Genomic DNA, 27,897 nt, shown 5'->3' on the forward strand with positions numbered 1-27,897 from the left:
CGTACTACTAACACAACAGTCAGCAGACAATCACTGTCGAGCTGGCAGTGAAATTTGTCTAAGTGCCCCATGACTGTGAAGTTGCACATGTGGTGTGCCAGAGTGTCGGCTCCCCCCACAACTCGTGTGTGTGTAGTTTGCGCACCCCCCCCCCCCCCCCCCCCAGGCAAGGCATCTCTCATCTGATCACAGAGTGACATCTGTGTGCTGGCAGGACAGTTAGCGTGGCTGGCTGCCCACAGATGTTGAGACATCTCCGGTCCTGGACATCATAGCTGCAGGACACATCCCATGTTTTGACAAATACACGCATGTGTGTGCTTGTGTGGAAATACATAAAAATGGACTGTCAGTTCAAGTGGGCACGCAGCAGGCAATCTGAATGTCACGTCTGACAGCACACGCGTGTTGGGCCATGAGGGCTGTGATGGTCCTGTGGTGTGCCACAGGACCAGGACAACCCAACAGTATGAGTAATACACCACTTTCAGTCATGTATCAGCAGAAATATGCCATACCAAACGCCGTTTGGTCAGTTATCACATCGCATTTTTTCTTTATTTTAGAACATACCTTTATCTGCTTGTTGATTTTAGCCATTTCATGCTCCTGTTACAAGACAGTGATTGTAGTGCAGTGGTAAAGTTTCTGTCTGGTAATCAGAGCATGCGGGTTCAAATCCTGTGAGTGGCATTTTTTATTTTTACTTAACTAGGGTTATTTAATTGTGGGGTTCTGTATTGTGTTCCCTTTTATGTATTATTTATATCAACCCAGTGATATTCACCAATTATACAGCTGGTTTTTATTTTATTTTCCTCCACATCAGCAGTAAGCTGTGGTGCACCTCGTCTCATGGAACACAGTCTACAAATGCTTATCAACGCGTTAGTAAACCTAAAAATACTATTATAATGCTTTTACAAGCTGTTAGTAAAGTATTTGGTATGAACCTAGCTAAAGTCATAGTTAAATTTGCATTATAACTCATTTGTAGATGCTGTTTATATGTGTTACGCAGTCACCAACAGTTGACCAATTCACTTTTATATATATCCATTCATAAATACTTATCAACGCATATTTTGTTTTGAGGAAATGGTACGGCGGTATTAGATGAGGAGTGCAGGTTCACTCGTCGCGAAATGTTAGTGATGTTTGGTTAGGAGGTGGTGTCAATTTGTGAGTAATTGCGCTGCCATTAGTTGCTAACTGATAGCTAAACGTGGGTTAAAAATGGGTTGCCATTAGCCGCTAAGTGATTTTCACCAAAAGTGATGTTTGGTTAGGAGGTGGTGTCAATTTGTGAGTAACTGCGCCGCCATTAGTTGCTAACTGATAGCTAAACGTGGGTTCAGAATGGGTCGCCATTAGCCGCTAAGTGATTTTCACATAATTTTCACCACACATTGGTGTTAAACCATGGAAGATTCCATTAAATTTTGGAGGTGATCTGGATCTAGATACAGATTATGGATCAGGATTTCACTTAGGAGACTTTTAAGGATTTCGTCAAAACTAAACGGATTTTCATCAAATTTCCACTACACACTGGTGTTAGGTCTTGGAAGACTCCATTAAAATTTTGGAGGTGATCTGGATCCGGATTCTGGATCAGAATTTCACTTTGTAGACTTTTAAGGATTTTGTCAAAACTACTTAACGGATACAACATCATGCTGTAAAACCAAGATGAGGAAGACACTAGTTTCAGCTTGTGAATTAAATATCAGATTGCAGCTTCTTGATCAGTCGGACCATTGTGGATCAGGATGCAATTATTGCATTGTGTTGTGGAATCCAGATCCAGGTAATGTCCGGGTCACGATGTGAATCACATATCTTTTATTTTGAGTCCTCGTCAACCCTTGGTGGATGTCAGAAATCTCAGATTGGTCTTGTTTGACATTAAATTTCGCTGGTTCCTGTGATATAGCAGAGTGTTTAAACAAATGGAACATAGTGTTTGGCACTAAATCGTTATTATGTTAGTATGATCAGATTGGTGATTGCCTAGTCGTGTTCAGTGCACAGGTTGTGCGATGTCCCACGACTGCACATGACTGCACATTCTTTAATCTTCAGAACACCAACTGCAGCTTCACCTCTCGAAGGTTGTGTATGAATATCAGGCTGTATTGTTTATTCTCTGCAGAGTGGTAATGCGAATTTGCTTCATAATTCATGACTGCAGTGACCTGCTATCCCTCAGAGAGCCAATAGTTCTCACTTCAAACAAACTATATTCAGCACATCATCTGGTCTACTCGGAAATGTTGGCTTTGTGAATAAAGTGATTTAAATTGATGCGGCAGACAAAAGCTTCTGGAAGCTCTATGTTTCACTGAGGCAGTACTGAATTGCACTTTTAGATGTGCAGTCCTGAAGGCTGTTGTTGCTGTAGCCTGTTTAATAGAAATAAACAGCTCTTGTTTTTAATCAGAGGTTTTGAATGAAGTGATACGATCGGATGAATGTTATATGATATTTCATGTTTTACTTGGCTGAAGGAATCTGAGTTTTGACTTCAGGAGGTTTTCGTTTTTCAAATGGCATTTGTGTGAATGTTTTCTGAATTTGTGCCACATAATAAATGAAAATCAGGGTGAATGAAGTACTTGATTCAGTGCATTGACTGTGAAGGAGCACAAGCTGCATACAAATAAAATGGAGTAAAGATATTTCCTCATATTTTTCTTTTTACCAGTGGGATGTGAAATATAGATGCAAAGATTTTGGCTTTGCCATAATTAGATTACTGTGCAAAAATTTTAATTCATCATTACAAAAAACGGTGGCATGAACAGAAAGACAGGAGGCAGAGCTGGAGGTGGCAGAGCTGAAGATGTTGCATGTAACATAGGAATGAACATTTGAGAGGGACAGCTCAGGTGGTCAGAGAGGTGAGATTGAGATGGTTTGGACATGTGCCAAGGAGGGACCCAGGGTATATAGGGAGAAGGATGCTGAGGATGGAGTCACCAGGCAGAAGAAGAGGGTGGTCAAAGAGGAGGTTTATAGATGTGCTGAGGGAGGACATGCAGGTGGTTGGTGTGTTGGAGGAAGATACAGAGGACAGGGTGAGATGGAAACGATTGATCTGCTGTGACGCCCCCTAACGGGAGAAGCCGAAAGAAGAAGCAGACATTTCATTTCTAATATTCATATATATATATATATATATATATATATATATATATATATATATATATATATATATATATATATATACACACACACAGTGCTGCTCAAACGTTTGTGCGCCCATTGAGCTTTTACATGTTTGAATTTTTTTAGGATATCAAAAAACAAAGCAATAATTCATGCTTTTTATATTCCAATTTCTCAAATTATGCCCTTTAAACTCATAGTGAAAAGTAATTTCTACATCATTAATTAAGAGAAATAAAAATCTAAAAGCCAAAATAATGGTATGAATAAGTACAGTAGTGTTCAGAATAATAGTAGTGCTATGTGACTACAAAGATTAATCCAGGTTTTGAGTATATTTCTTATTGTTACATGGGAAACAAGGTACTAGTAGATTCAGTAGATTCTCACAAATCTAACAAGACCAAGCATTCATGATATGCACACTCTTAAGGCTATGAAATTGGGCTATTAGTAAAAAAAAGTAGAAAAGGGGGTGTTCACAATAATACGAGGTCTGTCAATAAAGTAACAGTCCTTTTTATTTTTTTCAAAAACTATATGGATTTCATTCATGTTTTTACATCAGACATGCTTGAACCCTCGTGCGCATGCGTGAGTTTTTCCACGCCTGTCGGTGACGTCATTCGCCTGTGAGCACACCTTGTGGAAGGAGTGGTCCCGCCCCCTCGTCGGATTTTCATTGTCTGGAAATGGCGGAATGATTTGGACTTTTTTTCCATCAGAATTTTTTCAGAAGCTGTTAGAGACTGGCACCTGGAAACCATTTGAAAAATTTATCTGGCTTTCGGTGAAAATTTTACGGGCTTCACAGAGAATAAGGACTGTTACTACAGCTTTAAGGACGGCTTTAAGGACACTCGGCGCGCCGCGCTCCGAGCTGCGACGACAAGGCAGAAAATGCCAGATCATTTCTAAGCTGATGGCTGTGTGGATACGAGACCATCGTGTGCACTTTCTCTGGTTATCACAAGAGCTGGACATCAGCCATTTTCCGGCAGATTTCACTTTTAACAAGAGATTTTGTCATGGAAAGCTGTGCGGGGGCTTCGTGCGTAACGACCGATTCGCTGTTTGAGCGAGACAAAGGAACAACTCCGTTTTGGCGTGTCAGAGGACAAGTTAGGACAAGCCCAGCTCTCCACAATTTCTCTGATACTTACTGGACTGGTAAGCATTGAAAGCCGAGATAGGCATGTCCCAACTTGTCCCAACTAGTTTAGTGATTCACAGGATTGCTAAAAAAGCAGTTTGAACATAATAGTTTTGAGTTTGTAGCATCAACAGCAGATACTACTATTATTGTGAACACCCCCTTTTCTACTTTTTTTTACTAATAGCCCAATTTCATAGCCCTAAGAGTGTGCATATCATGAATGCTTGGTCTTGTTGGATTTGTGAGAATCTACTGAATCTACATGTACCTTGTTTCTCATGGAACAATAAGAAATATACTCAAAACCTGGATTATTCTTTATAGTCACATAGCACTACTATTATTCTGAACACTACTGTAAATGCACCCTTTCGTAGAAAACATATAAACCATCACTTTTGCATCCAGTTTTCTTCAGACAAGTCAGGGGATGGATATATGAACATTTCCAAGACACTGATTATGTTTTGAACTTTATTTACATCACTTATGAAGAAATACAAACAGTATGGTAGTCTACGGTAAATGTGTGTGGAGCAGACAGTTCTCAAAAACTAAGGGATTGTGCAAGCAGCAGACAAGTCAGGAAAGCCACCAAGACACTGAGACAACCCCAGAGAAGTTGTAGGCTTCTGTGGCTGTGATTGGAGAAATTGTGCAGAATGCAAGTTTTGCATTTTGCATCACCACTCATAGCTTAATAGTGGAGTAGAGCAGAGAATTTATATAGAAATTTATATAGTGCTTTCCATCTGCATCAGATTTTCAAAGCGCTTTAAAATAATGCCTCACATTCACCCCAATGTCAGGGTGCTGCCATACAAGGCGCTCACTATGCATCGGGATTAACTAGGAGATTAAGGGTCTTGCCCAAAAGCCCTTAGTGATTTTTCAGTCAGGCTGGGATTTGAACAGAGAACCCAACGCTTAACCACTAGACAATTACCTCCCACAAATCTAGGCTTACATCGCTGATGTGTCTTCTGGCAAACTGTAGCTGAACTTTCATGTATTCTTTTTAAAGAAAATCCTTCTGGCCTTATGCTAACCTTGTCCAGAAGTGGCGTTGATTTCTCTGGGCTGTGAGGCATCTGAGTCGGACATCACACAGTGAAAATGTGTATTGTGGTGACATGAATCACGATTCCAGATCTTTTTTTTTTTTTTTTGGAGAAATGTTTGCCGTGTGCTCCAGACCAAAGACAAAAAGGACCATCAAGACTGTTATCAGCAACAAGTCCAAAAGACAGGGTCTGTCATGGCATGGGGTTGTGTCAGTGTCCTTGGCAAAGGTAATTTACATTTCTGTGACGGTAGCATTAATGCTGAAAAGTACACTGAGATTCTTGAGCAACATGTGCTGCGTTCATGACAACATCTTTTCCCTGGACGTGCATGCACTCAACCAAACAATGCAAAACTACATTCTGCACATGCTATAAGGCCATATGGCCGCAGATCTGGACACTGGAATGACCTGCCTGCAGTCCTGACCTGTCTCCAGTAGAGATTGTGTGGAAAACATTGAAAAATGCAACAATGAAGATGTGTTAAATACTTGAAGTGTTTGCAGGAAGAATGGAACAGTATAACACCTGACATGCTTCAATGCTTGGTATCCTCAAGACAAGCTGTCTTTTAAGTGTTGTGCAAAGGAATGGCAACATTACAAAGTGGTTAATGAAGTCGCTCACCTTTTTTTGGAATATGTTGCAAGCCTTAAATGTGGAAATTATGGGTTTCCTCCAGGTGCTCCAGTTTCCTCCCAGATTTAAAGACATTCAGTGAAATGGAAACTTTAGAAGTGTCCAGGTCTCTGTTGCAAAAGAGGTCTCGATCTCAATGGGACAAACCTGGTTAAATTAAAATGCCCCAATATCTATCTGTGTTGGAAATTTGGTGAAAATCTGTGAATTAGTTTTGATGTAATCCTTCAAAGCCAATATAAAGTGAAATTTTGATCCAGAATCCAGATCTGAATCACCTCCAAAATTTCATGGAGTCTTCAAAGACCTAATGTGTATCTGTGGTGAAACTTTTGTCAAAATCTGTGCCGTAGTTTTGATATAATCCTGCTAACAGTAATCCTTCAAAGCTTATATAAAGTGAAACTTGATCACAATCTGGATCTGGATCACCTCCAAAATTTAGTGGTGTCTTCCTTGGCCTTATATTTAAAATGTCATCAAAATCTGTGCCGTAGTTTTGATATAATCCTGCTAACAGTAATCCTTCAAAGCTTATATAAAGTGAAACTTGATCACAATCTGGATCTGGATCACCTCCAAAATTTAGTGGTGTCTTCCTTGGCCTTATATTTAAAATGTCATCAAAATCTGTGCCGTAGTTTTACAAATATATAAATAAAGGCCAATGATTTTATTATGTCCTTGGTGGACGTATGTATTTTGATGATTATTTAGTGAACGTTGCCATGGCTATTGATAAAGAAGTCATCACCTAGTAAAGTGTCACAATATCACAACTTGACGATGAAAAAGGACTTGATTATTCTGCACCTCTTGATCATGCAGAACTCATTTTCTTAGGTCGTAGAGCTTAGAGAGTTGCTATGGGCAGGATTGGAATGAGTTGACTTGTGAAGACTTCTGATAGACCATCCGAGCCTGACAAGCACACAACAAAAGGCAGGAAAACACCTGAGATATCTGTTTTTGCATCAGTCTCTATTATTAATATTCCACTCACTGACGTCTGCAAGAGTGGCTTTTATGAAATCATCTATGTGTTTAATTGCACTGCAAGCGATGTCAGTTTTATTGATGAGGCAACTTCAGTCCAAAAGCTGATGAGGCTGGATGAAGAGCTGAAGACACTCAGAACAGAATGTGAGGTTTGTCGCTTTTAACACGGCTCATGTGTTCATCCTACCCAAATACCCCCATCAGTCTTAATACTCACTCTTCCCAGAATACCTGCATTCCACACCAGTAATCTCGCCAACCTTTACTCCTTTAAGCCACCGATAAACCCACATTCATTCATATATAATGATGGAATTCATCCCAGTCCATTTTCCTCCACGGTTTAAGATTTACAAGAGGATTATCGCTTGATAAATCAATTTGCTTGCTCTTAGCTGTCAAGTAATCCAGCGTAAATGTTTGCTGGCACTATCTAGTAGGCAACTGACATCAACGGTGATCTCTCTCTCTCTTTTTTGAGTTTTCAAAAGGGAGATATACTAATACATTTGGCATTATTGTTGAAATTGCAGAGGGTAAATCATGCAATGCGTGATTTCACCATTAAAGGTAAAGCTTTTCTCCTGAGACTGCAAATAATTTAATAGTTTGGTGACATGCTGATCTTCGGATATTCATTTAAAACAGAAAAATCTACAAAGTGACTTATAATCACTGCATCAGCGTGTTAGCCTCAGACACGGAGCTGTGCTTGGCACTTTCAGCTTTGTTCAGAGCACAGAAAACTTTTCCAGTTGGCACTTTGGTGGATGCAAATTATACCTGAATGTAATACTGGATCCTTCCCAAGTAAATGCATAAAGTTAATTGCCATACGGTGAAGGAGATACAATTTGTCCTAATTTTCAAACTGCTGTGGGTTGTTTTATTGTGCATGACAGAGGGTATCACTGTTGGGAGGTATAAAGGCCATTTTATTGGGAGACCATAAATCTGTGTGACCTGCTCTGCACACTGGGTACCATTGTTATAACAAGCAATCTCAACTCACTCTGGCATATACAAGTTCACTAACACACAGTGAGATGAAAATCTGATGTTCCTTTGTTGTATTATTGACATAAATTACACATAGGGTAGGGTTAAACTACGCTATTGTACTTTATATGCTAGTTACCAGCTTTGTTTAACCTTGTTGGCTAGCAAGGTAAAGTTGGCTAATTAACGGCTAAATTAACGGTAGCTCATCTAGCTATAGTTAGCTTACTTTTGTGATTTACACTTTTATTTTACATGGTGTCGATTTTTAATGGTTCTTCAGTTTATGGGTTCTTTAATAGATATCAACTGATAGTATCTAAGTTCGGGGTTTCCATTAGATAGCATATAGAGTATGGATTTTGTCTTCCTATATAGTAAGCTAGCAGGGTGAACTTTAGATATATAATTAAAACATATTAAATCATAGCTTCTGTTTCTATAATAAAATAACCATATTTATAGCTTAGCCTACTAGCTATAATTTAATTTTACAACAAGTCTACAGATTAGGTATACATACGAGGGCTGTCAATAAAGTATAGGTCCTTTTTATTTTTTTCAAAAACTATATGGATTTCATTCATATGTTTTTACGTCAGACATGCTTGAACCCTCGGGCGCATGCGTGAGTTTTTCCACGCCTGTCGGTGACGTCATTCGCCTGTGAGCACTCCTTGTGGGAGGAGTCGTCCAGCCCCTTGTCGGAATTCCTTTGTCTGAAAAGTTGTTGACAGACTGGCGCTTTGTTTGATCAAAATTTTTTCTAAACCTGTGAGACACATCGAAGTGGACACGGTTCGAAAAATTAAGCTGGTTTTCAGTGAAATTTTCAATAGGGTTGAGGTCTGGGCTTTGGGAAGGCCATTCCAGAAGCTTAATATTAGCTTGCTTTATCCAACCCACACCCAGTTTTGATGTGTGTCTGAGATCATTGTGTTGTTGAACACCCAGTTGTCACGTTTTCCACCATGTAGCTGTTGATTTGAGGTGAAGTTGAAGAATTTGGAGGTAGTCCTCCTTCATCATTCCATCTACTCCAAAGGTTTAGGGACATTGTGGAATAGTGTTTCGAGTTTGGCATCACTAACTTGCAGTACAGACAAAAAGCTTGATATGTTCTTAAACCAAACATTCTAGAAATCCATTTTTTAAAATTCTTGTTTTACCTAATTGTTTTGTTTGCTGTTACATTTCATATTTGCCCATGTTGTGGGCATCATGTTTGTCAGGCAGCAGTGGTGGTCAAGTGGTTAGTGTGCTTGGTTTCAGTGCATCAGGTTCCTGGTTCAAACCCAACCCCTGCAACATTTCTACATGTAGTGTGGAGTTGCGTCAGGAAGGGCATGCATGTTGCCAAACCAACATGCATGATACACCTTGGATTTGCTGTGGTGACCCTGAGTGAAAACAAGGGAGCAGCTGAAGGACCTTAGTGTGGACATCATGTATGTCCCTGGGGTTGCTAGCTTAATTTTTCAGCAACTAACGTTGCACACGATGTGCCCAGTGTTCAGTGGATGTTCAAACTACAGAAAAACAACATGTAGGCTCAACCACAGCTGTTTCCAATTCTCTACAATCCATCCACTAATCTTCCAGCAGGTGGCAGACCCATCTATGGGATATTTAAATAGGCAAAATGAAGCTGCTTTTTTGATTGATCCGGTAAATCAGAGTTAAACACCATCTAACCACTTCATCCTCATTATGAGATCTTTTCATTTTGTGAGTTGAAAGATATCATTTATTATTTCTGAGTTATTGCTTACCCAATGTGGTTGGGAACCAATGTGGACTAACCCAATCACCCAGTCTCCCACCCACTCACCGCCATTATTTTTGTGCAAAACCCAATACTGTAACCATGGCAGTGAATATTTTATGTATTACTTTATGATATTACTAGCAGAGGTACCCATCTTTACCCCGGTCAAGAGTACTTAAGAAGGTGTAAGCATTTTTCTTTGCAAAAAATAATAAAAAAAAATAAATATTAAGCACACCGTTGGAATCAGCAAATGAACATGGTGGTTTTAAGTTATAAATAAACTACAGTACTCTCTTAATGCTCTTGTTCAGTCTTTTAAAATGCGCTGTTTGTGCAAAAACTATCAAACGTGTTGTTTCTTAATAGTGTTAAGATATTTATTGTATGTTGTGATTATTTTATTTATTTTTTTTTTTTGCTTCACGTTCTGTCTTGTCTTCATACATCCTTTCAGCTTCTCTCCTTTTTGCTTGTATTCACTACAGCAAATGCGATACGGATCTGCATGTTAATTAATTCCGTGATTCCACACACTCCGATACAGTAGGTGGCGGTATGCACCTCTGAAGCTGGTTTACATAACCAAGGTCAGCGCCTTAAAGCAGTTGTTAATGATGGATTTAATCATTCAGGTGTGTTGAAAATGACGTAATCTTCTCCATTGTGCAACGCTAACAGCTAACATTAGCATAACCCAATGGATCCCGTGTGAGCATTTTATTACAAATATCTGTAATAACATGACTTGTTGTGCGCTTAGTTGGCATAACGGATCATGTCTAAGAAGTGTGCGTTGGACACACACACACACACACACACACACACACGCTTAAGGTATGTAGGATAACATCAATTATTTATTCATTATATTTTTTTATTGCTAATCTGAACTACAAAATAATGACCAAATAAGGCTGTCAGACAAATTTGGAGTAAAAAGTACAAAATTTGCATCAGAGATGCAGTGGAGTAGAACTATAATGCAGAGGAAAATGCGAATAATTAAATAAGAACCTCAAATTTGTAGTTAAGTGCAGTAGTTGAGTAAATGTACTTTGTTACTTTCCACCCCTGCCATAGAGTGATTAGATTTAGGATGGTGTGTTGCTTTCTCAGTGGTCTGTAACATAAATCAGAGTTGGCTATTATATTTCGTGGTGTTGTGCCAACATGCTGGCAAACAGCAACAGCCCATTTGGCTTCAAAAACACAATCACAATAATTATATATTTTTTGTTTTTGCAACCAAAATGCTGGAAGCAGCTGTAAATGACCTGCATGTACCTTGTGTGTGCACAGTTGTGTTACTTGTGTGTGTGTGTGTGTGTGTGTGTGTGTGTGTGTGTGTGTGTGTGTGTGTGTGTGTGTGTGTGTGTGTGTGTGTGTGTGTGTGTGTGTGTGTGTGCACATCACAGTGCTGTTTCACTGAAGCAATTATATCCAACAGGGCTTTTGTCTGGCAGAGAGGATGATAATATGTTCAGTTAGAGCAAAAACCTTGAAAATAACTCATGTCAAAGTTTGGTTTCACATTTTTAATGAGTCCGTATTTGTTGCCTTTCATAACCTCTGATTAAAAGGCAGGCGATTCTGAAGTCACGATTGGTGAGACGTCCCCAGAAAACACTCTGATATGCAGATTCGATGGTTGTGTGAGACATTACTTGAGCAATTAGTTGGTGTAAAGGCTGAAGTTTGCTTATTGCGTTCATGATGATCATGAAGGCAAAAAGGAAACTCAGAGATCCCATACCTCTACCAAGATTGACCAAGATCCTCTGTTTACATGGTCACTGTTGACATTTTGTTTTCTTTCATCCTGATTGTTAATGTTTCATCTTGATCACTGAGGTTTGTTCTTGAGTTTTGACTTTTGATCCATGGTTGTGATCTGTCTCTTATCTTCAAACCTAATGTCTGAATTTGGATTGTGATCGCTCAACTTTGATACTGACATGATTACTGCATGATTACTAATTTTTAATCAGATCATTATTACTGATATTTGATTGATATCCAGATCGCAAATCTTTGATACAGTGCACTACATTTGAATCCCATACTTTGATCCTTATCTCTGAACTTTGATCATGAGCGTTCAGCCTTACTGCTCATCTTTAATGCTAAAGTTAGACACATTTTCAGAAAATTTGACCCACATCTATTTTACTCATGACTCATCTCTCATTCTAGAATTTGATCCTGATGAATAAACTTTGATCCAGATCTATGGTGCTTAATGCTCATCTTGTATTATGTATTTTGATCCTAATGACTAATTTTTGATCCTGATACTGGCATTTTGGTCTTGTACATTAATGCTGATTGCTGAACTTTGACCCTACGCATGTATCTTGATTACTCATTTTTTAATGTTAAACTTTGTTTTTGGTTTCAGAACATTGATACAGATCTATGATCCTGATTATTCACCTTTGATCCTGGACTTTGACCCTGATTATTATTCTTTTGTCCTGATCGCTGAACTTTGGTGCTGTACTTCAATGGCAGTTACTGAAGTTAGACCATAACAGTTGAAATATGACCTCCTTTTGCAGAGGCTGTGGTTTAATTTGTTTTTTCATTTGTCTGACCATATACCCGCACTCCTGATTGCAGGACCAAACTACTCAGGATCAAAGTCGAGATCTAGCACTTGCATTGGAGCCATACTAAAATTTCATCAACTCTTCTTTTACCCTCAGGCCTTCCTTTCCATAAAATCCATTCATGTTCTTTCAAAACATCCTGTTGACAAACAAGCAATCAAACAAGGAAAGTGACTCACAGACAGAAAGCAATTAAAACAGACGCTTTGATGGAGGAAATAAAAGAGTTAAATATTACGGGTTTCCCATCGATGCATAATTTAAAGCGAGCTTCATTTACACGTTAAGTACATGGTGTGTTGCATGCATCAGTAATTGCCTGCAAAAGCAAATCCACAGAGCCACACGCGGCGTAGAAGTCGTTTTATCTGCACTCTCTAAATGCCCGTATATTACAAGCAATATGACATATTTTTATGATTGGCCTCAAAGATGTCCACAGTATTTATCGACACCCGCCTTTCTGTACCTGGTCACAATGATTTATGGATTTATTTATCACATATCGAAACGATCGTGACATTTGCAGTGGCTGCCGGTCTTCAAAACCAAACATATATGCAGCTTTATCCTCAGAATATATGCACAATGCTCAGCTTTAAGAACAAAGCAGCAGAGTCTGCTTTGGCTTTTTAATAAAGCTCCATCTGCTAGGCAGTTGAAAAAAGCACGAGTGCTGCAGATGTGTGCTCCTGCTTTTATTTCGTTGCGTGACACTTTATTGCGGCTGTTTTTCAGCCCGATGATACAGTCTTCTGAAGCTAATATTCTTTTTGATCTCTTTGCAGGTGATCCTCATGCTGACAAAATACTACGATTTCAACTCTGGCAGAGTAACAGAGAGTTCCTTATGGAGGTAAGGTGGAGGATGTCTGTGGATGTCTTCCTATGTAGCCAGAATTTGTTGATGGATGTGTGCTTTTGTGCTGGAATGACTTGGATAATTATTAGACATTTTGTGTTTTTAGCTCTGCTCATGTCTTTAACAGATGGAAAATAAAAGATGCATGAATCAGTGGCAGTGAATGTGTTTTTACATAATGCAAGCATGTTTTGAAATGTCAGAAAGACTTTTATCTCTTTTAGAAGGAAATGAGTGCATTAGAGTGCATAGATCCAATGAGGTGCTTCATATGAAAACTAAGAAACAGACAAAAATAAATAAACAAACAAACAAACAAACAAATACGTAAATAAATAGACAAATGGATGATTCATTCGTAATGCGCCCTGTGTTAAATATTTGGTTTAAAGTGCTCTAGTGCTACTGTTTTTTTGTGGATCTGCCCAAAAAAGAGGTGGACATCAGCACTTTTTTGGCACATTCCACTGTGACAGAAGATTTTGCCATGAAAAGAGTTGCAGCGAAATTCATGCCGATGGCTTTGGCACAAAGCTGATGGCGGAGCAAAAGCGCCACCGTGTTCAAGTCTCACAGGACATGTTGTGACATGCCCAGCTCTTCCACAATTTCTCGGATAGTCACACGACTGAAAAGCCACTGAAAGCCATCTGAATCATCGGAATGGTTTCCACCTGGCTGTCGCCCAGTTTCTGGCAAAATTTGATGCAGTCGCGCTGCTCCAGTCGTTCCGCCATTTCCTTGCAAAGAAAAAATGACGAGAGACTCCACCCATCCTCACACAAAGGCTGCTTACAAGCAAATGACGCAATCGACAGGCGTGAAAAAACTCACGCATGCGCACGAAGGTTCAAGGTTGGCTCATGCAAGCACACGTGATTCAAATCCATCAGGTTTTTGAAAAAAAATAAAAAGGTCGGATACTTTTCTAACAGACCTTGTATATATATGATATGGAATTTTATAATGAATTGTACCATCACAGACCTCAAGAACATGCCCATTTCCCCCCCCCCACAAAAAATAAGATAAGATTTATTTTCATGCAAATTACGTTGAAAATGTAATGGCACCGACACAACTCCAGGCTAAATTGTATTCTGGGTCCCTGAAAATTGGTTGTATTACAATATCTTGTTTCAAAATAGCTTCAATTTGTTTAAAACAAAGCCAACTTGTTAACTTCATACATTTTAAAATATTTCCACTGTACCTCTTTTCTTCCACCCAGAATGTTAGGTGACTTAAATACAGAATAAGGTTCAAGTATTTCTCCAAGTTTCTTGAAAGTCAGTTTATTAACATGGCATGTTACATCCTCCCAATGGAGGATATGATTAAAAGAATGGTTCCTGTACTGGATCAGACTCCCTCCTCTTGCCAGATTTTGTTAAAATCCATTTACAGTATAGCTCTTTTCTTTCTGATTTTATGCAACACATAATTCACCAGTATCTATGCCCCAAAACATAAATTATGTATCATCTCTCATCACCATTCATACAAGTTACACAAGATACTCTTGTTTACTTTGATAATTAAAGAAAAAGTCCATACTTGTAGCAGATTGTGTCATTCCTCTGCTGTTGTAATTTTCTGCATGCCTGATATGCTTAATGATACTATCAGCATCTTAACTAGTAGGTGTTGTTCCATTTGCCTTCATTCTCCAGCGCAAGCTTTTCACGTTAGCCTATAATTAAATTTTAGGTCAACTGATTACGGGACCACTTATGAGAAGCTTAATGAAAAAGTTGGGCCGAAAACAATCCTGAGCTACTTGTACGTGAGTCCGAACAACAAAAGAAAGGTACGTTTTTGTGTCCATGTTGAGAATATTCCTGCCTGCATAAAAAAGTTTCTGATAAAAGGAAAAAAAAAAGTGCTAGATTTGTTGAGTATTTCTTTCTGAAGACTTCGACACCTTTAGTTGTTGGAGTTTTTCCACCAGATAAGTAGCCACACTGCACACACTGCAAATCTGTTCTGCACAACTGAGCCGCGTGGAGCGGATGCTGTCAAAGCGCTCTGCTCGTTCCTCCATCTCTTGTCTGGTGTCGTCTCAGATCATGTTGCTGACTGACCCAGAGGTAGAGAACAGCCTGCTCATCAGCCTCGACGAGGGGGCGTCCTATCATAAACACAGCTTGGCCTTTGACATTCTCAGCCTTCTATTCCACCCTGAGCAGGAGGACTGGATCCTGGCTTACAGCCATGACCAAAAGGTAAGACGCAGCTGTCAGGTGAAAAGAAAGAGCTGAAACAAAACTTAACAAAAGAAAACAAAAATAAATAAAGAGGGAGAAAGGAATTGGAATACAGCTGGGAGCGGAGTTGCTTTTGTGTATTGTTTTTACTCGCTTTATCAGATTGTTAAACCATCACAGGTCCTGTGGGTGCAGCTAGCTGCTGCTTATTCAGTTATACTAAAAAAAACTAAATCAGCCGGTCCAATGAGAACTGTAGGTAATACACACACACACACACACACACACACACACACACACACACACACACACACACACACACACACACACACACACACACACACACACACACCTTCAACCGCTTAGTCCAGTTAAGGGTCGCGGGGGGCTGGAGCCTATCCCAGCAGTCATAGAGCGCGAGGCGGGGTACACCCAGGACAGGACGTCAGTCTGTTGCAGGGCCACATACAGACAAACAAACACATTCACACTCGCACGCACACCTACGGACAATTTTAAAGTTACCAATTTACCTAAAACACATGTGGGAGAGACCATGCAAATTCCATGCAAAAAGGCCACAGGCGGGAATCAAACCCATGACTTTCTCGCTGTGAGGCAACAGTGCTAACCACTAATCCACCGTGCTGTCAATATTTAATACAATAGATTTAATTTATGAGTGATTTATAAGAGTTCAGGAGTGAGGGGACAATGGAGCGTGAGATTGGCTGGAGAATCATCACAACAGTACGGTGTTGCGTTCGCTCTGCTGTACTGTTGTGACAAAAGGAGAGCGGAGCCAAAAGACGAAGCTCTTGATCTAATGGTCAATCTTCATTGCAGCTCTAACCTATGGTCATGAGGGTTGGATCATGACCAAAGGCTCACAAGCCTTTCATTGGATTCAGGTGTGTTGGAGCAGGGAGACAACTAAAAGTGTCAGGAATGTGGCTTTCGAGGACCAAACTTGGCCACACCTGAACTAGATCATGGGTACAAGCAGCTGAAATGGGCTTCCTCAGGATGGTGGCTGGTGTCTCCCTTAGAGATAACGTGAGAAGCTCGGTTATCCGTGAGGAGCTTGGATTAGAGCCGCTGCTCCTTCGCATTGAAATGAACCAGCTTAGATGGTTAGGGCATCTGGTAAGGATGCCCCCTGGGTGCCTCCCTAGGGAGGTGTTCCAGGCACAACCATCTGGGAGGAGAGCCCGGGGAAGGACTAGGTGGAGAGATTATATCTCCACACTGACCTGGGAACACCTCGGGATCCCCCAGTCAGAGGTGGTTAATGTGGCCCGGGAAAGGGAAGTCTGGGGTCTCCTACTGGAGCTGTTGCCACCGCGGCCTGATCTCGGATAAGCGGCTGAAGATGAGTATGAGAATTCATTTAGTTGTTTTTCTTAACAGTTATATTACCTCAGCACATTAAATGCAAACAAACAGTACTTAAAGGTGTAGTCCTTTTTGACTTTTTAAAAACCCATTTAAGTCATAAAAAGGATTTTCTTTGGGGCACTAATGAATAATAATAACGATAATGATAATAATAATAATGTAAAATTTAAAACAGAAAGAAAGTGGCGGACACAGACAATAAATGCAGGAGGTCAAAGATCCTGTCGGAAAGAACTCAGGCTAAAATCTGGACATATTTCACACTGTTCTTACTTTGATTGCCATAACAAGACTAACATTTTTCATAACTTTATTAGATTGTTCATGTGTGTTTTTCTTGTTAGTCAGAAATTGAACTTGACACATGCTTTTCTTTCTTCATGTTGTTAGCGAGGTCTCACAGAACAAACTCACTCTGTTTGCCATTTTAACTCATGCAATGCAGACAGGGCTTCAAAATAGAATAATAATAATAAAAATATATCAGTTCATTCAGAGCAGAAGCTTTGTTTTAATGTTTCTGGTTTTAGGTTCTGCCTTAAAATGATCATTTCTTAAATAGTTACAACCACAAGAAACACTGGTATTATAATAAGGGTCCCTTGTAAGGCTGTGTGACAACAACATGTATGTTTATGACACTGTAAAAATGTCAAGTTTAACTAAGCTATATTTAAGTCTATAGTTCCCTGGTTCCCAAACTGGTGAGGGGGAGAGAAAGCAAAAATCACGGGGGTGACTCAAAATTTTCTCTGTTCTGCGGTTATCAAAATTAAGCCCATCTATTAAATATAGTTGTAATAACTCACTTAACAATTAAAACTAATTAAAAGACGAGGGGAGGCACTATCATGTAAAAAATGATTTTTTTTGGGGGGGGGGGGTGGGGGGGGTGGAGGAGGTTCCAGCCTTTCCTAGGTGTAGTTGTGTGTGTGTGGGGGGGGGGGGGTTGACAACCACTACTATAGTGTATCACTAATGCCACAGTTAGACATCAATTTGAACAGCTAACAATGAGCCTAGTGTGTTATACATCAAAAGTTATAAGTAGTGAGGAACCTTGTGGTGATTTTCAACCCCACGCTATCCTTTGACCTACACATATAATGCAATGCTAAAATACCCTCAGCTGTATGAGCATGTAACCAATGAAAGAGTGTGTAGAAAGAATGTGACTTTTTGACCCCATAGAATAGGCCAAGGTTAGCGATCTTAGAACTTGTCCAAGGTCTGTGTCCCAAGAATGCTCCCTGTGAATTTGAAAACCCTGGCAGTAATAGGAATGGACTTATGCTGAGCACTGACAGACGAACAGACAGACAGATGGACGGATGGAAGCAAATTCTTTGAAATACCCGATGACCATATTTTGGCCTCGGGTAAAAATCACTGTGATTGCTTTCTTCCATTTTTACCCGAGGTAAAAATGGAATCTGAAATAAGCACTGGCATCAACGGTCTTCCTGGTCTATATAGGATTTACTTCTTAATTCTCCAATATGCAGATGACACTGTATTATTAGCTGAAATTCAACAAGCACATCAAAGATTAGTAGACAAAGTGAATAAGGCAGGAAATGAGTTTAACATGAAAATGAAAGTAAAGAAAATGAAAGTTATGGTCATATCGAAGCATCAACCAGTGGAATGTAAAATCAGGATAGATGACAACATCATGGCCCTGCAATAGACTGGTGTTCTGTCCAGGTTGTACCTCAACTCATGCCCTATGACAAGAGGCACTTCAAGGACAACATGGACAAAAAACATCACAGTGTGGATGGTTTAAAGTTTGAGAAAGACACATAGCTAATCCGTGTAAAAGCTCCGACATGTAGAACCTTTCAAAATGGACAAAATTTACCTTCTTTTTAACTCTAGTTATTATAATGTGCCTTTATGCTTTTATTTCTCTGGTATTAGGCATGTGAAATTCTCCCTTATAATACAATATGATATAAATCATGGTCTACAATATGAATCAGGAACGATATTTTTTATTGTGGAACAATTTAATTTTATGCATTATGATTCATTTAGATACGATTCTTTGTTGAATGGACTCATGATTTTCTTGTTTCCAACACTGTGAGCCAGCAAACTGTGTCCATCTGATGATTTCTTCTGTCTAAACTGTGTCAAATAATATCTAACATGTTGTCCGATGCATGTTTATTTGGCCATCTTGCTTATATTTGAAATTTTTTCTTCTGTGAAACTCCGCAGGCTGTGGTTTGCACAAGTGTTAATTTTGACACCATATTTAGTCAGTCTTGACCAAAGTGTCATTTAGTTTTAGACATAATTAGGTAATCTGCATTGTTTTAGCTTCAGTTGAAGAAATACAAAACTTTAGTAATTTAATTCAATTTATTTCATTTATAAAGCACCAAATCACAACAAAGTTGCTCCCAGGTGCTTCATAGAAGTAAGATCTAACATAACCAACCCCTAGAGCAAGCACACGGGTGACAGTGGTGAGGAAAAACTCCCTCTGATGATTTGAAGAAGAAACCTCAAGAAGACCAGACTCAAAGGGGTGACCCAGTACTTGGGCCATGCTACGGCACAAATGACAATACGAATATACAGGAAATTTTGGGAAATTTGGGAGTCCATGCTGATGCACAGCACGGAAGGCCTGAGGAAGAAGACACCCACTCCCATCTTTGGATGGAGCTGCACCTCAAACAGAGAGAAAGAAACAAAATCAGGCAGCAGAAAGACAACAAATACATTATAAATTGTCAGCATTAAGCAAGAAGAAAAACAGAAGAAATACTAAGGTGATCGCCGGCCACTAGCCCTAAGCTTCACTAAAAGACTCAGAATTTAGATAAAGTTGAGGCTGCGGCACGCTCTGTTTCCTGATGAAATGAATTTGAAAGAGTAAAAAGCATAGAAACATACTATGCCAGTATGCAGTCCGGACTTGAAAGTCTTGACAGAATCTGATTGTTTTATTGATGCAGGGAGATCATTCCACAGAACAGGGGCACGATAAGAGAAAACTCTGTGACCAGCAGACTTTTTATTCACCCTGGGGACACAAAGAAGTCCTGCACCCTAAGAACGTAGAGCTCGGGCCGGTATGTAGGGTTTAAGTAGGTCGGCTAAGTAGGGAGGTACCAGTCCGTGAATAATTTTATAGGTTAGTAACAGATCCTTAAGGATCCCTTCACACATATTGCAAATATATACAACTCAGGGCGACTCATGGCGAAACAGCTCATATGAGCGAACCACGAAACATCGCGCCGACGGGCAGGCATGCAGGATCCCGGTGCGACGGTTTGTGCATGCGACGGTGTCTTTCGAGTAGGAACACAGTGTGAGCTGCTGCAGCTCTTCACATTGTGTTCCATAGGATGAGGTGCACCACATCGTGCCGCTGATGTGGAAGAAAATAAAATAAAAAACAGCTGTATCATTAGTTAATATCACTGGGTTGAAGGGGACGTAATACAGAACCCCGTGGTGAAATAACCCTGGTTAAAAAAAAGTCACTCACAGGATTTGAACCTGCATGCTCTGATTACCAGATTCAAGGATTCAAGGATTCAAAGGAATTTTATTGTCATATGCACAGAAGAACATGTTCCCTGCACAATGAAATGTGTCTACTGCATTTAACCCATCCTAATTGCCAGTAGGAGCAGAAGTCGCGATTAGGCGCCCGGGGACCAGCTCCAGATGTACATCCCTGCCTTGGTCAACAGCAGGGCTGAGCAAACCAACACCGACCCATAACAAACAACACACACACTACACACAACAAATAGGCCGGCCCGGTACATAAACATATATATGAAAGCAAAACACGAGGGAAAAGGAGAAAAAAAAAAAACCCTCATAGCCGCTGCATTACACAGCGGCAATGAGGAAAAAAATCCCCATCAGCACAGAAAACAATAATCACACAGACAAAAACAAGGACACAGGACGACAACCGAGATTTGAAAAGGTCCAGTTTATCAGAACACTCCGGAGGCAGCCTGTTTGGCGCCGTCAACGGCCTTGTCCAACAATCCTGGAGGGGGAGGGGCAGCCCTAACAGTCCTGAGCAGTCACAGTCAACGTCAGAGCTGGAGAAGCTGAGGGGAGGGGGGAAGACCAGGGAGCGAGGCTTAAGTGTTGATCTTCTGAGGAGGTTTTATCACAGCGACCTTGAAGTGCAGCTGTATTTGGGGAAGCCAAATGAATAGCCAGATTAGCAGATGCCTGAAAGATTCCACAGTTCTGAGAACAGAGTGGCTCTCAATGCATCTGAATGCAGAATGTGGTCTTCACAGACGGTCAGAGCAGGTTTCCAGGGCTGCAATTCTATACAAGATGTTTTCCAATGCTGCACAGCCACTGCCTTCCCAATCGAATCAATCATGTAGGGCAGCCTGGAAGGACCAATCAAAGCTGCTTCCACTTTCTTGATTTTCCGGTAAACCAGCATAGTGCCCGCTCCACACAGCAGAAAGCCGGTCACCACATCATAGATGTACACATCATAGATGGAAACTTTACCACTGCACTACAATCACTGTCTTATAACAGGTGTGTGTAATGGCTAAAATCAACAAGCAGATAAATGTATTTTCTAAAAAAAAATAAAAAAAGCGCTGTGATAACTAACCAAACAGCATTTGGTATGGTGTATTTCTGCTGATACATGAGTGAAAGTGGCGTATTTGTCATACAGTTGGCCTGTCATGTGTGAAGGGGCCCTAAAATCTGATTTAACTAAACTCTAGCCAACTAAAATACAGATTTAGCCAACTAAAACTACAAGAGAGTTAGTTGACTAAAATATTATGATATTTCATTAGCTAAAATTAGCATAAATCAGACTAAGTATTCTGTCAAAATTAACATCCAGTATGTCGTCCAAGGCACAGTTATTTGTCCATCCTGCATATATTTGGGATTTAACAACCTTATGTTAAGAAACAACAGATGCTGTGGTGTGCACAACTGTTGCACTGATTTTTTTTTTTCTTTTTATTTATTGAGCGATCTGACTGGAGCAACTTATTCTGGAACAACTTATATTCTGGAAAATATTATTTCTTGAACAAACAAAGATTTCTTCAGCTTTTAACTATGCTTTAGCATGTTGGTGTGAGTTCTTGCTGATGACATACAGGAAGAAGTGCATGGACAAGCTTCAAATTTCATACTGCAATTGATGGAAACTGTGATCTTGGATATTTTGACTTATAACTTAAAAAAATATATATACTATTATGAATGACCAATTTGGGGAAAGTAAATGAAAAATGTTATAATTGTAATTAATATTAATAGTGATAACTAACACAGCAGACATAAGTGAGTATTGTCTTTCCTGTCCAGCAGATATCCAGCAAAACTTCTCATATGAAAATTGTCTGGACAAAATCTGTCTGTCGCTGTTTCCATTTTGTGATTATTTTGTCACTTTGACTCATACTTGATGGCCTACCACATTTCTTCAGAGCCATGATACAAGCACTAACATATGTAGTGTAGTAGTTTAATTTGACCCTTGATCATCATACTCAGAAACTGAGTTTCTCAGTGTGTCATGGTGTACATTAAAACCTCTTTCCAGAAAAAGTGAATTATGATCCTAATGGCCATATAAAGATGATTTCAAGTCCAGGCTTAAGACGCACTTCTTTTCCCTTTCATATGGCCAGCATACAGGTACAGTTTTGTTTTACGCTTTTTACTCTTTTAATTCATTTTATTAGTAATTGGAGTGGGCCAAGGCCTCAACTTTACCTAATTTCTGGGTCTTTTAGTGAAGTTTAGGGCTAGTGGCCTGTGATCACCTTAGTATTTCTTCTGTTTTTTGTGTTGTTTAATGCTGGCAAATTATACAGTGTTTTTTGTCTTACTGATGCCTGATTCTGTTTTTTGTCTCTCTGTTTAAGGTGCAGCTCATCCAGAGCTGGGAGTTGTATTTGTGTTGGCGACCCTCCTGTCCTGTGCGCCAACAGCATTTCTTGCATATTCATCCATGAATTGTTCTGTAATTTTTGTTTGTAGCATGGCCCAAGCCTTGGTCTGCTTGAGGTTTCTTCCTCAGAGGAAGTTTTTCCTTACCACTGTTGCTCTGGGGGTTGGTAAGGTTAGACCTTACCTCTGTGAAGTGCCTTGAGGCAACTCTGTTGTGATTTGGCACTATATAAATGAAAATAAATTGAAAAATTGAAATTGATTCATCCTTTATTTAAATGCTCAGTAACAACATTACAGTGGTGCTGAAGAAAATCCTTTTTTATGACAAAAGAGAAGAAAAATCAAAAGGCACTTTACCTTTAAGATGCTGGTTCCTCCATCACAATGGCAAGGTGACACATCGTGTGATTAGTTGGACGAGTCCAATCTGTGGTAACAGGACTCTAATAGATACAGTGATGTAAAATACAGTGATGATTAAGTGATTTTATGATACCAATTATGCAGGAACCCTGCTGTGCTACTGCGGGGCGGAGACACTTTGATGCTTCTATACGGGCTGATTTGTATGCAAAAACCTGTGTAACAGAAGGGGTCATCATAGCCATTGTTATATTTTTTTATTTTAATTTTGCTTAAAAAGAAAAGCCACTCTGTTCAAAAGTATGATGCCCAAAATCAAATACATCACCATACTGACTCCACAAAAGGTGGAAATGTGATGGGTAATTATTATTTATCCTCTAAGTCGTTTAGCTAATGCATTCCTTTCATTTTTCAGCTGTACGTCTCTGTTGAATTTGGGAGGAGATGGCAGCTCGTGCACGACAACGTCGTCCCCAACAGGTTCTACTGGTGAGATCACTGACTGCTTGTCTTTCAAACATTTTGACATGTTCCAAAAATATTCTGGATAATGGATAAGCATAAGAAATTACAGTCAAGGACAGAAATACATGACTACTGCTGACACAGATGTTGTTTTCGCTGTCTGTCATGGCATATTCGAGTTGAATGCCAATAATCAAATCAGTTTTATTTATACTGTGCCAAATCAGAAAAGACATCATATCAAGACATGTCATATACAAGACAGGTTAACTCTATAACTCTGCAGCTAAAGTGTCAAGGAAATGTGTGCATAATAACGTTAATAATAATAATCATCAAGTGTGACATTCTGCTCCATTTTAATCCTGCGCTTTTACTTTATGTGCCACAACATGTTCTAAGGAGGCAGATCTTGTCCTGATTAATAATGTATGTTCATTTTTTTTTTTTTTTGCATAATGTACTAAGTGTCTAGTTTACACATCCTGATAAATTTTTGATATATCTGCTGAAGTCTGCTCATGAAATATTATCAGGGCACTGTTGCAAAGCCACAGTGTGGTCACACTATTCTAATTTCTTCTGAGAATAATTAATCAGTTTTTCTTTTTACGTTGCACAATACCTAATGTGTATTGCACAGGATGTGGGCTCATGCTTTGGCAACAGTGTGGTGGAGAGCTTGTGGGTGTGTGCCTTTAAGTGTTATACAGTTATTGCTCTTGGCTGCAGACTCAAGAATTATGGCCGAGAATAAATATTTAATTTATAATACGTTTTACTGTATTTGGCCACAAAATCCTTTTTGCACACACACACACACACACACACACACACACACACACACACACACACACACACACACACACACACACACACACACACACACACACACACACACACACACACACACACACTCTTGCTCTCTTTCTCGTTTGCCTTTAATATCCATTTATTTTCTGTTGGAATCACACTTTGTCTTACATATGGAATAATTTAAAAAAACAACAACAACAAAAATTGACAAAACATTCATTAAACTGACTGTAAGCCCCTTCGGCTTCTCCCTTGTTTCATTCGGGATTGCCACTACGGATCCGCATATTGCTTTGGCACACGTTTTACACCAGTTACCCTTCCTGACGCAGCTCCACATTACCCGGAGAACAGACAGGGATGGCCTTGAACCGCTGTGGAAAGAAGCACGCTTGACTGCTTGGCCGCCACTTCTGCACACTGTGTGTTTTGTAGAAATCCTCTACCACAAATGTCCCATCCATATAGTTTCTCTCTGGTGATTTCTAAAATGTTTCCTCAGACGGCTTCTCTGGGTGAAACCTTGAGAGCAGTAAGAGCAACCGTATGGTTTCTCACCTGTGTGAGTCCTCATGAGTATCTTTAGATCTCCTTTCCAGCTGCACCCTGTTCCACAGATGTGGCAGTGATGCAGCTTCATGCCTCCATGGAGTTGCTGTTGGTGTCCTTTTAGTTGTCCTGTTTGTTCAGGGTCAACACAATGGGTGTACTACAGATCCACATTGAGATTTGGCACAAGCTTTACGCCGGATGCCCTTCCTGGCACAACTCTAGTTTTACCTGGAGAAGCAGACACAGCTCGAGGTCATCCTAAAGGGTCTCCCATCCACTTACTATCTAGGAACCTTTCATTCTGGAAACAAGTGCATTAACCACTTGGCCACCACTGCTGTCATTTATTTAACTGACTGTAATCATCTAAAATAACTTGATTTTGGTTTTCACTTCTCAACTAATTTCTCCAAGTAGCAGCTGTGTTTTGCTTGCTGTGCCTCAATGGTGTCTTTTCACTGAGAAAAGCTCGGTTTGGACAGTGCCTAGTTATTCTTTTAACAGAACATAATCTTTAAGGAATGGACACGACTGGACTTGCTGACACTGCAAATCCTCTGGCAATAGAAATGAACACTGTACATTATTTCTGTCACTGCAATATCACTTCTTTTTCTGATGGAATCATATTTTTCTTACACATGGACTAATTTTCATAAAAATCTACTCAATATTTATAAAACATTTATATAATTCATATAAAATAACTTGGTTTTGTTCATTTTTCAGTTCGGAACTACAGTATATACAGTTGTATGTAAAAGTTTGGGCACCCCTGATGATTTCCATGATTTTCCTTCATAAATCATTGGCTGTTGGGATCAGCAATTTCAGTTAAATATATCATATAGCAGACAGTCACACTGATATTTGAAAAGTGAAATGAAGTTTATAGGATTTATAGAAAGTGTTCAATAATTATTTAAACAAAATTAGGCAGGTGCATAAATTTGGGCATCCCAACAGAAAAAAACAACAAAAATATTTAGTAGATGGTCCTTTTGCAGAAATAACAGCCTTTAAATGCTTCCTATAGCTTCCAGTGAGAGTCTGGATTCTGGTTGAAGGTATTTTGGACAATTCTTCTTTACAAAACATGTCAGGTTTGTTGGTTTCCGAGGAAGGACAGCCCGCTTAAAATCACACCACAGATTTTCAATAATATTCAGGTCTGGGGACTGAGATGGCCATTCCAGAATGTTGTACTTGTTCCTCTGCATGAATGCCTTAGTAGATTTTGAGCAGTGTTTAGGGTCGTTGTCTTGTTGAAAGATCCAGCCCTGGCGCAGCTTCAACTTTGTCACTAATTCATGAACATTGTTCACAAGAATCTGCTGATATTGACTGGAATCCATGTGACCCTCAACTTTAACAAGATTTCCAGTACCTGCACTAGCCACACAGCCACACAGCATGATGGAACCATCTGCAAATTTTACTGTAGGTAGCAAGTGTTTTTCTTGGAATGCTGTGTTCTTTTTCAGCCATGCATACTGCCCCTTGTTATGTCCAAATAACTCAATTTTAGTTTCATCACTCCACAGCACCTTATTACAAAATGAAGCTGGCATGTTCAAATGTGCTTTAGCATACCTCAAGTCACTCTGTTTGTGGCGTGTAAGCAGAAAAGGCTTCCTCTGCATTATAGCATCATACAGCATCTCTTTGTGCAAAGTGCGCTGTATAGTTGAATGATTCACAGAGACACTGTCTGCAGCAAGATCATGTTGTAGGTCTCTGGAGCAGGTCTGTGGGTTGACTATGACTGTTCTCACCATCCTTCAGATAATCTTAGATTTTTCTTGGCCTGCCACTTTGCGCCTTAACTAGTACTGTGCCTAGGGTCTTCCATTTCCTCACCATGTTCCTCATAGTGGAAACTGATAGCTGAAATCTCTGCAATAGCTTTTTGTATCCTTCCCCTAAACCATGATGTTGAACAGTCTTTGTTTTCAGGTCATTTGAGAGTTGTTTAGAGGCTCCCATGTTGTCACTCATTAGAAGAGATGCAAAGAGGGGAACATTTGCAAATGGCCACCTTAAATACCCTTTCTCATGATTGGATTCACCTGTGTTAAAAGGTCAAGGGTCAATGATCTTACCAAACCAATTCATTAAACTGACTGTAAGCCCCTTCGGCTTCTCCCTTGTTTCACTCGGGATTGCCATTATGGATCCGCATATTGATTTGGCATACGTTTTACACCAGTTACCCTTCCTGACGCAGCTCCACATTAGATTAGATTAGATATACTTTATTGATCTCACAGTGGAGAAATTATGTTTACACTCCAGTTACCTCAGACAGCAATTAGTCCACAATTATTACTTGTTTACCGTAATAATGGCACACATCAGAATTAAAGACAGCACATTCACATTTGACATTGTTTATGTGCACTAAGTTTGAAGAAGTCTGTTATCCGAATTGAGGCAAGTGGGTGAAGACCAAGCAGCAACCCTGAGATGCCCTGCCGCCGTCAGCTTGGGGGGAGTCTCAAGCTGATTACCCGGAGAACAGACAGGGATGGCCTTGAACCACTGTGGAAAGAAGCACGCTTGACTGCTTGGCCACCACTTCTGCACACTGCGTGTTTTGTAGAAATCCTCTACCACAAATGTCCCATCCATATAGTTTCTCTTTGGTGATTTCTCAAATGTTTCCTCAAATGGCTTCTGTGGGTGAAACCTTGACAGCAGTAAGAGCAACCATATGGTTTTTCACCTGTGTGGCAGTGACGCAGCTTCATGCCTCCATGGAGTTGTTGGAGTTGTAGGAGGGAGTTTTTTCCTACCACTGTGACCTGTGTGCTTGGTCTAGGGGTTGGTAAGGTTAGAACTTACTTGTGAGAAGTGCCTTGAGGCAGCTTTGTTTTGATTTGG

General features: G+C 39.8%; 1 protein-coding gene across 1 annotated transcript in view; it reads left to right on the forward strand.

The window, feature by feature from the left end:
* LOC117523372 (VPS10 domain-containing receptor SorCS1-like) overlaps positions 1–27,897 on the forward strand; it is a 129,202-nt gene that overhangs the window by 16,457 nt on the left and 84,848 nt on the right. The window contains exons 2-5 of the mRNA XM_034184871.1: positions 13,200–13,267; positions 14,984–15,083; positions 15,340–15,498; positions 23,597–23,670. Coding sequence (XP_034040762.1) covers positions 13,200–13,267; positions 14,984–15,083; positions 15,340–15,498; positions 23,597–23,670 — 401 coding nt within the window. The remainder of the gene's footprint in view (positions 1–13,199; positions 13,268–14,983; positions 15,084–15,339; positions 15,499–23,596; positions 23,671–27,897) is intronic.

This window comes from Thalassophryne amazonica, chromosome 13 (assembly GCF_902500255.1).
Source record: "Thalassophryne amazonica chromosome 13, fThaAma1.1, whole genome shotgun sequence".
Lineage (NCBI taxonomy): Eukaryota > Metazoa > Chordata > Actinopteri > Batrachoidiformes > Batrachoididae > Thalassophryne > Thalassophryne amazonica.